The sequence below is a fragment of the Eleginops maclovinus genome, chromosome 16 (assembly GCF_036324505.1).
Source record: "Eleginops maclovinus isolate JMC-PN-2008 ecotype Puerto Natales chromosome 16, JC_Emac_rtc_rv5, whole genome shotgun sequence".
Taxonomy (NCBI): domain Eukaryota; kingdom Metazoa; phylum Chordata; class Actinopteri; order Perciformes; family Eleginopidae; genus Eleginops; species Eleginops maclovinus.
The window spans coordinates 3,648,383-3,663,818 of NC_086364.1; the positions used below are offsets into that span (position 1 = coordinate 3,648,383).

The following is a 15,436-nucleotide window of genomic DNA, read 5'->3' on the forward strand; positions in this document are numbered from 1 at the left end:
GAGAGGTCTTTAAAGAGCAGTGTTAGCATCTGCGGCCCCTCTTCTAGACTTCCACTGGCTAGGGGATGTGGGGCGGGGCTAATGCCTCACCTGCGACCAATCCCCGTGTGCCGCTGCAGCAGCTTCCCTGCCCCCTCTCCCGGCTCTGCCTCACTGCATACTATCAATAATAGCTCTGAATAAAACATTTCTATACATATATCTCTATGTTTAAAAAAACCACCCTTAAAATATAGGACTGAGTGCAGATGGTGGGAGAGGTCTGCAGGGGGCGCCAGAGGAGCAGAGGCCTGCTGGTGTGTCTCCACTGGTGGGGCTGCACCAGGAGGTCCCCACCCCCCACCTCCACCCCTCCTTTCCTTCATCCCCTCATCATCAGTCAGTCTCTCTTCTGGCCTGGCATCTGGTTTCTGCTCTCAGTTACGTTTTATCTTAATCCTCTTTTTTTACTCATTTCATCTTTGATTTACTCTTCTCTAAACGCCGGTCGTCCTCCCTGGCTGTCAGGCGTACTCTCTCCCTCTTTATATCTCTCCCTGTCTATCGCTGGGTCCGTGTGTCGTTCTCCTGTATCCGTCCGTCCGTCTGTCTTTCCGTCCATGCATGTGTCTGTCTGTCCGACCGTCAGGCGAGGGGTGCCCACGGCATGTGACGAGGGTGCAGGACCCTCACTTCCTGCGCGGCTGGCTCTCCTGAGACAGTCCCTGCGTGGGGCTGCCCATCTCTGTGAAGCCCTGGGGGTTGGGGCCGGGACCCCTGTCACCCCTGTCGCCCCTATCGCCCCTGTCGCCTCTCTCGCCTCTCTCGCCCCTCTCGCCTCTCTCGCCTCTCTCGCCTCTCTCGCCCATCCCTTTCTGCGGCTGTTTGACCTGAGTCAGGATGTCTCGAATCTTCCTCTGAGCCAGCTGCGGGACAGAGGAAGGGGGAGAGGGGTTATCTAAGGCAGACACAAACATCAGGTGGACAATGATAGAGACTATCTGGTGAACGTAGGGGATTACTTAGCAGCGTAAGAGCAGATGTGTCATGAGGAGGTGGTGGAGACCAAACCAGGGCTCAAAGCGGACATACATGGGTCTGAGCAAGGTTCATCACTGATTAAAATGACCTGGAAGTACCTAAGTGGCAGCCATCATAATTTCTCCATGACAGGGAAGGAGCTTCTTTTATAAACTCTTTGAGCATACCAAGACAATCCTTTACGAAAACGAAGGAGATAATGTCCCGTAATACCTTTCGTCCGCAATACTTAAAAGTGACGCACCATTCTACTGTTTTTTAAGGAGAACTTCAAACTTCACGCTTATAACTGAACAAAATATTAAATAAAGTTCCGAAGTGTTTACTGAGTTGGGTAGTGTTTCTCTTTATCATCCTGTTTTAATGATGCTAGTAGATGTGAGGGCCTTACAAGTAATACATATGTTGCACAGGATTATTTATTGAAACATTTTCATATAATCATACGAATTGGGACTCATGCCAATAATACCGGCGGGTGAGCAAACATTTACCTGTTGTCGTCAAGTGTATAAGGCCCGCATTAAACAACATGATAAGAAGAGTGACGTATCTAGTGCACTTCTAGGAGTTATCTAAGGAAGATTGACTCACATAAATAACATCCACTGTAGGCATAATAATTGCGTCGTAGCATAATAATAAGTGGTGTAAGACTCCTTTAGCAACATTGTTCTCTTTTCATAAATCCCGAGGAACTCTCTTTATTTCCTTAAATATCATGTTGCTCTGAGATTTCCGAAAAGTTGCTAGGAGAAATATAAGACCTTATTCTCTTGACAATTCGACCGCAGTGATTGTTCATTGGTTCGAATCGTTAACAGGATACGAGGTGGTGAGGAAGCTCACCTGGCTGGCGTAGAAATGTCCGTTGATCTTGACGATGACCTGGTCGTTCTCATCAGGAGTCTGTTCCCTGGGGACGACCACCTCCGCTGCTGTCAGGTTCTGCAGCTCGTTCACCTGCACACACACACACACACACACACACACACACACACACACACACACACACACACACACACACACACACACACACACACACACACACACACACAAACAAACAAACACACACACAGGTTACTCTGAGAGGAAGAGCAGAGGGTGTAGAACACAGGTCAGAGGGCTGGATGAGACTCTTACCGTCTTGCCTCCCTTTCCAATGACCCGTCCTGCAGCAGCGGCGGCCATCTTGATATGAGTCTCCAATTTGACCTCCTCCTTGGGCCCAAAGAAGTTCTCCTCCTTCAGTTTGCCATAGATCCTGCCCTGGGCCTGCAGGAGGGAGACCAACAGGTTAATCATACTTTTTACTTTTCGTTAGGATCCTCGTTAGCATTTAAAACAAACATAAAGATACAAAATAAATCATCTAATGTAATTAACAATATCCATCTTTTCCACCGTCATTGAGCCAAACGGGCGATTACCAATCAAACTACTCAACAACAAATAAACGCACTAAAACTACAAAAAAATAGCAATTCATAAAACAGATCAACATTGACTGAACAGACCTTAATTTGTATATTTATCTATCCTGCGCTATCAGATATATTAATTTCCCATAACATAGTGGGGTTTTCTACTTCAACCCATGTTTACATTTTGTATGTTATGGTAAATTCACATCACAGCGATTTTTGGGCGTGTCGTGATCACATGTTAAGTCAATATAAAGACGCAGATGGATGCGAATTCACTCCAGCGGCCCATCTGAAGCAATTTTTTCAACTAAAGTGTCAAATGTGCGTGACGCGTTCTTGGTAAAGCCAATCAGCGTTGGGATTCCCTCTGTTGTCACTGACGCCCTGCTGTTGTTCAGTTGTGGAGATGGAAGAAAACATTGTGGGTTCTTGGAGATATACAAGCAGTTGCAGGATAAGACGATGGAATTCACCAAACTGTGTGCGACGCTAGATGATATTATGAATCCAGAAAGACGCCGCTTGCGGCTACATTTGTGGGACTTCAAAACTATTGAGCTTGGACGTGTTAACAACATCAACGGTGCGTCAACAGTGCATTCTGTTTGAACACGAGCCACTAGAGCGATTTGAATACTCGCATTGCGTCCGATGTGAACGCACCGTTACACCATAACTCATTGTTTATAGCATGAATACAGATTTTCGATTGATATTTGTATTTAATATTTCATGTTGACACACTTAAATGTTCAGCTTCAATGTAGCTGGTTGGCTGTGTTGTGATTGGTTAACCACTTAAAGATGTCCTGACCTTTAGCCTACAACGTACAATGTGTTGGAGTGCTAGCCAATAGAAACACAAGTGTTACATAGTGATGTTCAGGAAGTAAACAAAGGGGTCCAATAGACGTGTTTCAGGCAAGAGAGAAACTCTCTCTGGAGGGAACACAGGGATTCTAGCCTTTGCAGACCATTTACATGCACTAAAACCTATATAACACACTACAGGGAAGGGAAACCCCAAACACAGAACAGGGCCTCTTTAAACAAACGTCTGAACCACTGGAACAATACGCCCTGGCATTGAATTCTAACTGACCATAGCTCAGTTCATGTCTGTTTTCTGTTTCATATTTAAAGGATTGAGTAGTAATCAGCTTTACCTTGAACTGAGCCTCTGGGGGTCCGGTCACTATCACCATCCTCATTTTAGAATCAGGAGCCTCAGCCGGGGCGATCTGTAGGGGAGGAGGAACACTGTCATCAAGGGGGAAACACTTATGGACTCTTTCACAAGCACTAGTTTGCACATCTAATCAAAGACATCTTTTATATAACACATTGATGAGGAAAGTAGGAATACTCAATCCAGAGAATAAATTCAGAGTTATTCATAATTTAAAAGGAAAAACAGCAGATCTTCAAATTTGAGAAGATGAGCTGGTGAAAAATTAATGGATTAATCAACCTCGTATTTAAAAGATAGCGTTTTCATTTGTAATTGAAGATGTCTGATAGATGATGTGAAGTAAAAGGCATAATTATTTTGTATATGACTATGTCTCAGGGGTGAAATAGGGGTATATCAACCAGAGGGTCAGGGTCTGATCCTCAGCCTCTCCCTGGGCCTGATACTGAACCCTACATTGTTCCTGTGAAATGCTTATGAAATGTCTAGAAGTGTCTGTGAGCTGCTTCTGATGAAAGTTTCCTCCAAATGACATGTAATGTAATGCCTCAGAGAATAATACTCAAGCCCCAACTTTCTACTGTAATACAGTACTACAGTTTAGTAATTACAATCCACAACTGTCCGTAAGAGGGCTGTTTAATTACAGTCCCTGTTCAACATGCGGGAGGGGGGCTCTCTTCACCCACCTTGATGGAGGCTCCAGCGAAGCGGCTCAGCTGTTTGATGTGCTGTCCTTTCTTCCCGATGATGGCTCCCACTGCCTGAGCTGGGATGTACACGTGGACCGTCTCCTGCTCTGGAGCCTGATCACACACAGAGCAAACACCGCTTCAGATTTTGCTCTTTCCAAATGTTGTACTGGCCACACTGGTAGATTTTGTAGTTCCCAGCCAACATGTTTGTGACATCACATCAAGTTTGAAGCCAGGATGGATAAAATAATCTTTTAAATAACATTTGCATATTTATAGTTTCTGTGTTTTTTCAATGGGAAAGAAGGAGTACATTTAACTGAATTGTTTTGATGAAAAAGCAGCATCAGTATTTTATGTTTAACTAAGAACTATGACAATATATGGCAGGTAGCAGGTAGGCAGATTCATCTTGAAAATCTGGAAAATGCTTGATACTATCCGGCCTTTTATTTTATTTTAATTATTTTAGTACAGGCAACAACAAAAACGATATGATAAGATAACAATAGCTCACACATAGAAAATCTATATTAAATGGCAGCCAATTTTAACTGGAATCAAATGGAACAGAAATATCAACTTAAATTAAATAAATACATTATGTGGAAGAAATCATAACTTGTTGTGTTGTGCGGGGGATGTTACATTTATCCCGTCTGCTATTCACCATCAGGAGCAATACCAGGTGATGTAAAAACAACATGGTGGAGTTTTCAGGTATCTAAGGACTAAATCAATGCTTTGCGATGATGGAAGTCACTCAGCAGGTATTCTCACCCCGAAGCAGCCGTAGGGGGCACTGCCGGAGGCGTTTCCAGGCGGGGGTGGCGGCATGTTGGAGGAGGAGGGGAAGAGGCCCAGAGCACCGAGGTTGAGACCCGGGATCAGGTGGGTCTGTTGCTGGAGAGAAGCAGGCTGCAGGTTAGACAACATGCAGTCCTCACAACGAGACAGCAGGAGCTTTAAAAATGTCCCTTACAAGTACAAGTTACATAAAGAAATCTAATCAGTAACGTCATCGAAGTAACACAATATGAAAGTATAATGTAACTTCATTACTTTATGTAACATTTGGATTACCTCAATATTAAAAGCAAAGGCAATCAATACGAATGTATAATATCAATACCATGTTTTATTCTGAAGTGTCTTATGTAAGACAACAGAACAATGTATCATCTTAAATGATTATTATTATAAATGCTGTTTTAATTTAACATTTTAAGTGAAGTGACCACCTTTTTTGGTTTTAAAAATCAGGTGTCCATTCAAAAACTAAATATAAAAGTAGACAGTATTAAAACGTACGGGGCCCAAACACATAATTAGCATATGCAGACAATAGCTTAAATACTACTATGCCTGTTTGGACCATTTTGGAGTGGTTTTGGATGTTATTGACAAATTAAAATTAATTTCTGACATTTTCAAGATCAAAAATGGCAGTTTTAACCAGAAAGTGGCCATAAATGTACTCCCAGTGGTCAGATTTTGACGAATTTTGGCTGGATTTGAAAGCCATTTTTTATCCTTATAATGTCAGAAATTGATTAATTATCCTCAGTAACCTCCAAAACCACTCCAAAATTGTCCAAATCGGCCAAGCTGTTTTTTTAATATTGTCTGCATATGCTAATTAACTAATGCTAATCGTGCAAATTGCCCAACATATGCAAGTTAGCATCCAGCAGTTTCTATGTGCTTATGATACATACTCTACATTGCCATCACAAAACTTCAGGGTACTCAGCATTTCCCTTTACAATAGGACTCTCTGAGCTGGCAAACAGACTAATACAGTTTTTTTGTATCCTGATTACATAATCCCATTACATGAAATCCGTTACTCCTAAAGCGTTAAACTGAGTGAATACGTAACAATGACTCACATTCATAGCAGCGATGTCGTTCTCGTAGGCCTCCCTGACCTTCTTCATCACCTCCACCTGCGCATTGTTGCAGGCCTCGATCATCCCCTTCACCGTGATGGTGCGCTCCGGGTTGTACAGAGTCAGATCCTGCAGGCTGCATACACAACAGACTCGTCAACATCAGTTTATTTACTAACTTCTAACAATTTAGAGATCAACCATTAATATATATATTAAATGTATTATGTCAACAGGTTTCACATAACTGTATGAGGTTAGTTGAAAAAAAAACGTTAAAAAGAAAATATTTGGTTCAACTTAATATTATTGCATAACCTAATACAGTCATGTGAAACCTGTTGACATAGTACATTTAATTAAAGTCAACGTTTCGGTTCTTTTCAGTGTAACGATTATATTTACTATGAATGCCGCCCAAAACCATGTGACCCAACCAACCAAAACCTTATTAAATATACAACAGAAATCCAGACTCTCTGGCATTCATGGCTGTTACAATAATCAAAATAAACTACAAAACAACATGAGACATTTCTGAATTTAACAAAGAATGAAGTGTGTGTGTGTGTGTGTGTGTGTGTGTGTGTGTGTGTGTGTGTGTGTGTGTGTGTGTGTGTGTGTGTGTGTGTGTGTGTGTGTGTGTGTGTGTGTGGGTGTGTGTGTGCGTGGGTGTGTGGGTGTGTGTGTGTGTCTCAAAACAGTGGTGTAAAGTAACAAAGTACATTTACTCAAGTACTGTACTTAAGTACAATTTTGAGATACTTGTACTTTACTTGAGTATTTCAAGTTTCTGCTACTTTGTACTTCTATTCCACTACAGCTCAGAGGTAAATGGTGTACTTTTACCCCACTACATTTATTATATATTATCCATAACTAAAATTATATATAGAACAATGAAAATCATTGTTAGTAGCTGCCCCTAAAACCAACAAAGCCAGGCACAGAGTTTCTAATCTGAAGCCTGCAACCAAACTCTATACAATTTTCGGAGAATTTAACAAAGGATGACCTAATCTTTCTTTTAATTTACTTTTCTCACATTACGATATTGAAAGTCTACTCTTAACTTCCAAAGATGTATTTCTGCTGGAGATGAAATTTCTTTTAGTGTGTGTGTCTTACGGGGAGATGGTGATCTTGGTGTCTGTGTCCTGCTCCACTTTCTTCAGGTTGCGGCCCTCCTTCCCGATCAGGCGTCCCACAAAGTTGTTGTGAGCCAGAATCTTGAGAGGAACCTCGTCAGCACTGCAAACATGTGAGAGAGCGTTAGCATGTGTTCCATCTCTAATCCACGTCCCCGCCTGATGCTGGAGGCTATCCACATGAGAAGCACATACGTCTTGGTGTCTTTGGCCTCCTGGTGCATGATGTCCAGGATCATGCGGCAGGCGGCGGAGCAGCCGTCGGGGGTGGAGTGGATGCTGATCGGCTTCTCAGCTGCGCCCGCATTCTCCTTGCGATGCACGTCAATCCTGCAGGAATGGGAGAAGAAGAGGATCATTTTATGAGCAGAGGAGCACCTAACTCTGGATTACACCAGGCTCAGTACTTGAAAGTCTATGAACTATCATCTATTTTAACCCGTTGGATACACAACATGGGTCAAAAGTGACCCGAGTGAGATTTAATTGTGAATATCTTTGCAATTAATTACTTTAATAATTCAAAATTCCAGTCATTTTTGACCCATGTGTGTAAACCTGATGTAGTGATACAAAAACGGTTTTAGTTCATCAATTAAGGAATGGAGAATGAAAATAATTATTTATGTTAATCAAAAACAAGATATTTAATAAATACGTGTAATATTAAATGATTAAATACATTGATTTCCAAAAATATAGCAAAGAAACACTGCATGAAATAACATTGTAGGCCAATATGGGTCATTTTTTACCCATGTTGACACATAGAAGGGGATTGCATAGCTTGTGTATCAAAGGGTTAAAAGCATACCCAAATTCTAGAAACAGCAGAGGTGATGATGGCTCTTCGTTTTGGGCTTAATATTGTTCCGCCCTTTTTCTCGAGGAAGCCCTTGCTATGCTAACTTCAGGGTCGGCCTACAAAAATACCTCATCACTGCAGCACTGTGTTATCTAAGACTGAACTGAGGTCCGGCTTTGCAGACAATGGCACTACGATATTGCTATAAAAATCTCACAGTCAAAATCTGAATATTTGTATTCTCAGATTGTGGCGCATTGGGATAGTGCGTCGACCTTTGGGTCAGGGGACAGGTGGGTTTGACTGTAGTCAAAAATATCATGTTATCTTTTTGTTTCATTGTGTTTCTGTTTTTCTTACATGACAGGCTTTGTCTTTTAATATCTCTCAGGTTGAAAGCTTACTGTATGCTGACAATATTGAACATTAAAGCAGCTGATTTTTCACAAGATGCTTAATTAAGATGGCCAAACAAAATTGAATGATCCTTCTAATGATAACATAGTTATAAACAGATAATACCTCAAAGAAGCAATGTAAGATGATATTGTAATAAAATCGATGTTAGTGTTCTGATGCCGGGGGCCACTCACTTGCTCTGTGTCTGCTTGGTGATGTTGCGGATGGTGGCCCCCTCCTTGCCGATGATGGCGCCGACGTACTGCGTGGGCACCAGCAGCCTCAGAGGGATGTCGGCATGCGGAGGTTTGTGGAGCATCCCCGAGCTCGGGGACCCGCTGCGACGCTCGCCCCGGGGCCCGTAGCCGCGCCGGCCATTATCGGGCCCACGCTGGTCTCCGTCCATCTCAGAGTTCTCGTCGGGGATGTAGGAGACGCGCAGGGCGTTGTTCTCAAACTGGTATCCATTCAGCTTCTGGATGGCTCTGATGAGAGAATAGGAAGTTGGCATTGAGCTAAAGCAGAAGATATTTTATTCTGTGACGTGTTATCAAACTAACAACACTGAAGGTAATAACAGAGAGAATACACACATGACATGGAAGTAAAAAAGAACAACAAAAGTGAGTGGCACTGCTTTCCAATTTATCATCTTAAAAATACTCCTTACTTCAAACTTTCAAGAATAAAAATCAGGCAGATAAACAGCTTGTTTCTTATCATAACTAAGACATGGGGGTGGAATGAAACCAAGGACAGGGGACTCAAGATTTGTACGCTTTTGAGGAACTATATTACTGGGCTGCACCCAAAATATTAATTTTGTGAAATATAGGTAGTTACTTCGAGGAGTTATAATAACAAATGACCCAACAATAAGATATAATTAATGTAACTAAACTAGTCTGATAAATAGCTGCTTATAGCTGTGTTAACGTTCCTGTTGTCCTTGGGTCAAATTTGATCCGTTCCTGAATGTTTTTATGTCTGCATCAAGGGTTTATTTTATGGCATAAAAATAACAGGTTTGCTTGCATACATATTAAGAAAATTATTATGATTACTTTAATTAAGTTTTGGGATTTTATTCAAATCTATAGCATCTGGGGTCAATTTTGTAAAATTGTTCAATGTTTGTTTCTTTTTTACTCAGAAATGAGGTTTGATTTTGTGTAAATGAGGTTTATTGACAATCAATTCCCCAAAGAAGAGTAAAACTTGTGATAATAAGTAGGAATAAAGTTGCCTTAAAAAGGTGTAACATAGATTTGGATGATGTTTTATACTACAAAGACAAAGGTTGATAGGAAGACAACAGAAGAGTTCAATGTTAATCACTTGACAGTTACTTGTAATAGAGGATTTGTATGGTGATGTAATCAGAAATCCTTTTTTTTTTTCATCTTCCTGCACGGAAGTGTACATTTACAACAGCTCAGGTAAGCACGTGTTAATAAACTAAATAAGTACAGATACATAGTAAGACATTTGAACGGAGTCGCAGCATTAGGAAGTAAGTGAACATTCAAAGTGACGGAAGATAGAAGCGTAAAGCTGTAGTTCCTTAGAATGGCCACTAGATGTCAGAGGCGGACCGTTGGAAAATTCATCTCAAATACTACAGGAAAAAACTGATGCACTTTTTAAATAGTACCTAGAGCATGCAGAAAGAGTGTGTAGAGCAGACCAAAAGCAGGCAGAGGGTGTGAACATGGAAGTAATAAAGGATGGAGGGACTTACTGCCTGGCGTGCTCCCGCGACGCGTATGTGACATTAACCACTGCCGTCTCACTCTCTGTGTTCACTGAGGGAGAGAGAGCATGTGTTATTGATGCTTAAAAACCCATGAAGCACCGAGCTGTTTGAAGATGAAGAAGAGAGGAGGTTGCATCCTCACTTTGAGGCTGTTTGGTTTCTGTTCTTTGTTCAAAAATGAGTGTAGTATCAACACACAGGTACGCAGATTAAAATACTGCATTCACATTTCTGAGAAATTATAAACACATATCAAAAGGTTTATATGATTTATTGGACATATTATAGGTGAAAATAATAAAAAACATTTTTTACCACTACACAAATATTATCCAGCCCTTTATTTATCATCTGATATTGGCAATAATAGATTTATTTTCTGCAACATACTCCTGTAAAGGGATAATAATGGATTGATAAGCTAATTATATCATTTGCAAGCTCTAACAGGCCACATAAAGCTAAGTGCTGGACCAGATTTTTTCCGTGGGCCTTGAGTTTTCAAACCTATGTAGGATAAAGGGTTCTTTAATAAAGCAGGGTAAGGATTATATGTGTATTCATTTTTGGTGTCAGGTTTTTATGAATGAGCACTAGACCCAGGTGGTGTCCTACGAGATGTCTGATTTATTGTCGTCTTCTTGAGGCACCTCTCAAGTTCTGTGTGATTTGTTGGAATGAGCCATGCCTGCAAGCATTCAAGATCTTTTAGAGGATTAATTTACTTACACAGCTTGGTTCATTTATTGCCTCAATCATCACTGGTTTTAAGTTGTAAAGATAACCCGGTAACAGCTAGTAAGACCCGCTTCCTGTCCCCTCCAGCCCTCACATCACTGAAAGGGTTCCAGCACCAATACCAATATAACTGTTTAATTAAAATACTAGAAGAGACTCTTAGGGAATAATCACAAAACCCATCCCCTCAGCTGTTTCCTCAGCTCATTCCTTTTTCTATTATTTCCCTTTTTAGAGCTGAAACTATATTGAAACTATTGTTTCATATTTCCAGCTTCTAAATAAGGACCATTTGCTACTTGTATCTGTCCTACATGATAATAAACTTCCGACAAAGTAAGGGATACTTTAAAATAGAGGCTTTTTTTTACTCTATTCTAACATTCAATACACCTAACTATTAACTGCATAACCATATTCTGAATGGAAAATAAAAAAGTGCTTTATTTCATCTGGGCTGATTTGAAGGAAATGTCCTCTACTTTTCTTCCTCTTTACTTTGCATTACTGTTTTTTTAATAATCACTTTCAAATCTTCTAATAGAGCAGCAGCGATCAGGTGTTTTTAGAACTGCACACTACATAACAGGGACACCGGAGGTGAGGTCACGAGTCTTACCTTGTTCACAGTTCTCTACGGTCCCACACTGAGCCAACAGACCATCCAGCACCTGAGACACACACAGAAAACAGCTTGATCTTTTTCAGCCCTTCATATTTAGCAAATATGTGCAACAACAAAAAAATCACAGTGAGTCACATTTGGTGTTTGGGACCACATTCCTTGTATGTGTAAACGTACCAGGTAATAAACAGGATTCTGATTAAAAACATTTTCATAATGAGCACGTATCCGCAGTCTAACATTAAGGTCTTTCTCCTCCTAGAATGCACCGCCTTCCTGGCCTGCCTTAACACAAGTTTAAAGGCTGTGTGTTTTTGTTCTCAAGTGCATTTAAAATAAGTGTTCACAGAATAAAACCGTGCTTGCTAATAGCTCCATTTAGTAAAAACAGCTTTAAGAAAATAGAAACAATGATTAAAGACTATAACACACATATATAAACACCTGCTCCTTAGCTTCTCTTGGATAAATGGACTTAACCTCACACTGTACATTTACATTTATATTCTATCTAATATTCCATTCCTTACACACTTAATTCTGTTTTATATTTTGTTAACTGTACATTTTTATTCCAACATGTATATTTTCTACTTTTTTAATGCTATTTTATTTCTCTTGAATTGTTTATTTCTAGTCTTTTAATTTCTCTCAGGTACAATGTCTTCTTTCCTCTACAAGTACTTCTTATCTTACTTTTAATCTTATATACCAGCTGGGACAAACATCCAAAATATTAACACTGCAGATACATTTTACTCGTCGCATAAAAACTACATAATGCATGAAGGCCGAAACCGACTGATAATAACGATAAAAAGGTAAAATAATCACATTCTTTCTGACTGCACATAAAGCCTGCTCTGCTTGAAAAATAACTTTTTTCTGCACACATACATGTGAATATTTTTAACAACACGGACTCCAACTGTATATATGCCCACTTAATTTGTAATTATTTTCTGTTCCCACAGTTTACTTACCTGTATATAATTTGTATTTTTATTTCATACCCTTGTGTGAATCTGTACTGTTTTTCTTCTCACTCTGTTGCTGCATAAACTCTTGAATTTCCCCATGGGGATTAATAAAGGTACATCTTGTCTTATCTTAACCACTTTATATCCACCCCAAAAACCCCTATTCCTCCAAAGCCAAGAGCTGAGCATAGAAATTAGCCAAATATATTCATAGCTGAGCCTGGGAAGAGTTTATCAATTATCAGAACATACGGTCAGAGATACAAGCAGAGACAGTGATCACAAAAAGAATCTGTGGTGATTGTTCCACATTAAATGAAATAAGGAACATTTACTAAGACAAATTCGACTCCCAGATTTAAGGGATAATGTGCAGCTAGGCAGCCAACCTCCTGTTGGGGGTTCTTTTTTCATTATTAAAAAAAGAACCCCCAACAGGACTGACGTTCATGACATCTACCGGACTTCTTTCTGCGGATTGATATGACTGCACACAGTCCCTGTATCCTCCTTAGCAGCGATCTGTGAGCGAACCTCTTAAATGTCCAAATTGACTAATCAGAATTAATAATTCAACTAATCCGTGTAAAAACAGACCTTTTTGACGTGGACAAATACAAAACATACAACCCAGGAGAAGAAAAGATAGCATATCAAACTAATCTAAATGTTTCTCAAAGATTTAATTCAAGATGCAATAAAGACAAGCACTTGTTGTTGCCGTGGTTCCCTTTTTGAACACTTTGATGCTACACCTCTGATTTCCAAAGCAAGGAACTGTAATCGCCGAAGAAGAGGAGAAGACACCTTCGAGTGTTACATTATTGATCACATGAGAGCAGGGACAGCCAATCAGAGAATAGGATTTAGCCTGCACCTGACATAGTGTTGATTCTTTAAGAATATATACATGAGATATGAATAAATATAATAATCGAAGTTCATTTTATTTTTTCTGAAGCTATTAGTAAGTCCAGCAGCAGTTACCATGTGAAGCTGAAGGAAACTATGTTAATCTAACATGCATCATTTATCAGTCCGTCAGGTCCACAGGCATTAACACACACTCAGTTCAGTCACTGCTGCGGAGAGACGTCGCCCTCTTGTGGGCACACACACACACACACACACACACACACACACACACACACACACACACACACACACACACACACACACACACACACACACACCCACACACACACACACACACACACACACACACACACACACACACACACACACACACACACACACACACACACACACACACACACAGTGGACATTCTCACACACACACCTAGAACATGCACATCCTAACCACATGAGCTTAGAGGATTTTCCCGGTAAAATATTGGGATGTTAGTTTGTTTTGCTCCCACGTGTGTATTCACTGCAGTGATTCCCGCTCTCATTGGCTGCTGGTTGCTTCTCAGTGGGTATTACACATCCAGCTGAAGGGACAACATAACCGCAGCAATTAGCAACGATCAATAGGCTACAGTTTGCAACAGTTAGCCCATAAGTTGATCAATACATGACTGTTAGGTAACGTGTGATTCTAATCACTGCTCTCCCTTTACAACCCACCTGCAGCTCCCACTGACTGATCCACAGGCAGCAGGTAGAGGTAAATACACCCCATAAACATGCCCCCCCCCTTCATCCTTGATATCTGAGGGCTCCTTCCTCCGCTAGTTGGCTCTATTTCAGGACTAGTCACAATATGTCACACTACTTCGTCAATCTGTCTTACTAGTTGAATAAAATGTACTAGTCCCTCTTTTTTCAGCAACTACTGCCATATTTTTCCCAGACTAGTTCCAGCATAAGACTAACGCCAGGTGGCATATGACAAGCACCACAGTCCCAAAGTTCTTCCACAAACACGTGACCCTCTGGACCAGTGACACTGAAGGAATTAATGGTAAAAGAGTGAGCTCTAAAATCAAGAGTGAGAATAATCAACATATCAAATGTTACTATGTGCTAAAGATGTAACTTGCGTAGCTAAAGAAGTGTTGCGCAATATGTTATTTGGTTACGCCTCTCTCTCTGAGGGCGACTGAAGGCCTGAATGGAGCAGCAATAGTTAAGAGGAGTGGACACGCCGAATACGCAAACCAGGGGCTGATACCCCCGCCAACCAATGGGAGAAGACTACACCTCCGTGTGGGAGGGTAGAAAACATGATTGTAAACAAGAGAACGGGATTTCTTCCTGTGTATGTGAGAGACAGAGGAACTGCTCTAATGTGGACAGTGAAACAGTGAAATAGGAAGGGACTTTGGCCGCGTTCCTTTGTAACTTATCATATCATTGTATAAATAAGAAGAAGAAGCTTCCCGGATTCTTTTCAGCTACTAGTCCTTCTTCAGATTTAGAATATGCAACAGGTACTAGTCAAATATGGATTAAGCTTACTAGTTGGGGTCCAAATCCACATTTGTATTGATTCGGATGAGAACAGAGAGCCTCTTTTCAGAGCAGGTAGTCACTGTAGTAATTGGTGTAAAAGCTGGTACCACTTTACAATAAGACTACTCTTATAAAGGATTCATAAAGAGTTTATAATTAGGTTGTAAACACGAACCATTTATAAACCAGTTCTATCATAGTTTTCATACATCAACACAGGCTCACTATTTGGCAAGATGACTACGCCTCATATTGGCTACCTAGCTTCACTGAGTTGATTCCCCCCATCCATCTTGATGTTTTGTTTATCTTTTGTCTTATAAAAGCTTAATAATGATTTA

General features: G+C 40.6%; 1 protein-coding gene across 1 annotated transcript in view; it reads right to left on the reverse strand.

Annotated features, from left to right (window-relative positions):
- Positions 1–668: 668 nt before the first annotated feature.
- igf2bp1 (insulin-like growth factor 2 mRNA binding protein 1) overlaps positions 669–15,436 on the reverse strand; it is a 52,055-nt gene continuing 37,287 nt past the window's right edge. Inside the window, exons 4-16 of the mRNA XM_063904365.1 lie at positions 11,692–11,743; positions 10,320–10,383; positions 8,773–9,063; positions 7,570–7,704; positions 7,355–7,477; positions 6,227–6,362; positions 5,115–5,237; positions 4,329–4,445; positions 3,614–3,688; positions 2,164–2,295; positions 1,870–1,983; positions 849–905; positions 669–767 (exon numbers count right to left, since the gene is read on the reverse strand). Of these exons, the coding sequence (XP_063760435.1) occupies positions 669–767; positions 849–905; positions 1,870–1,983; positions 2,164–2,295; positions 3,614–3,688; positions 4,329–4,445; positions 5,115–5,237; positions 6,227–6,362; positions 7,355–7,477; positions 7,570–7,704; positions 8,773–9,063; positions 10,320–10,383; positions 11,692–11,743 (1,518 nt within the window). The remainder of the gene's footprint in view (positions 768–848; positions 906–1,869; positions 1,984–2,163; positions 2,296–3,613; positions 3,689–4,328; positions 4,446–5,114; positions 5,238–6,226; positions 6,363–7,354; positions 7,478–7,569; positions 7,705–8,772; positions 9,064–10,319; positions 10,384–11,691; positions 11,744–15,436) is intronic.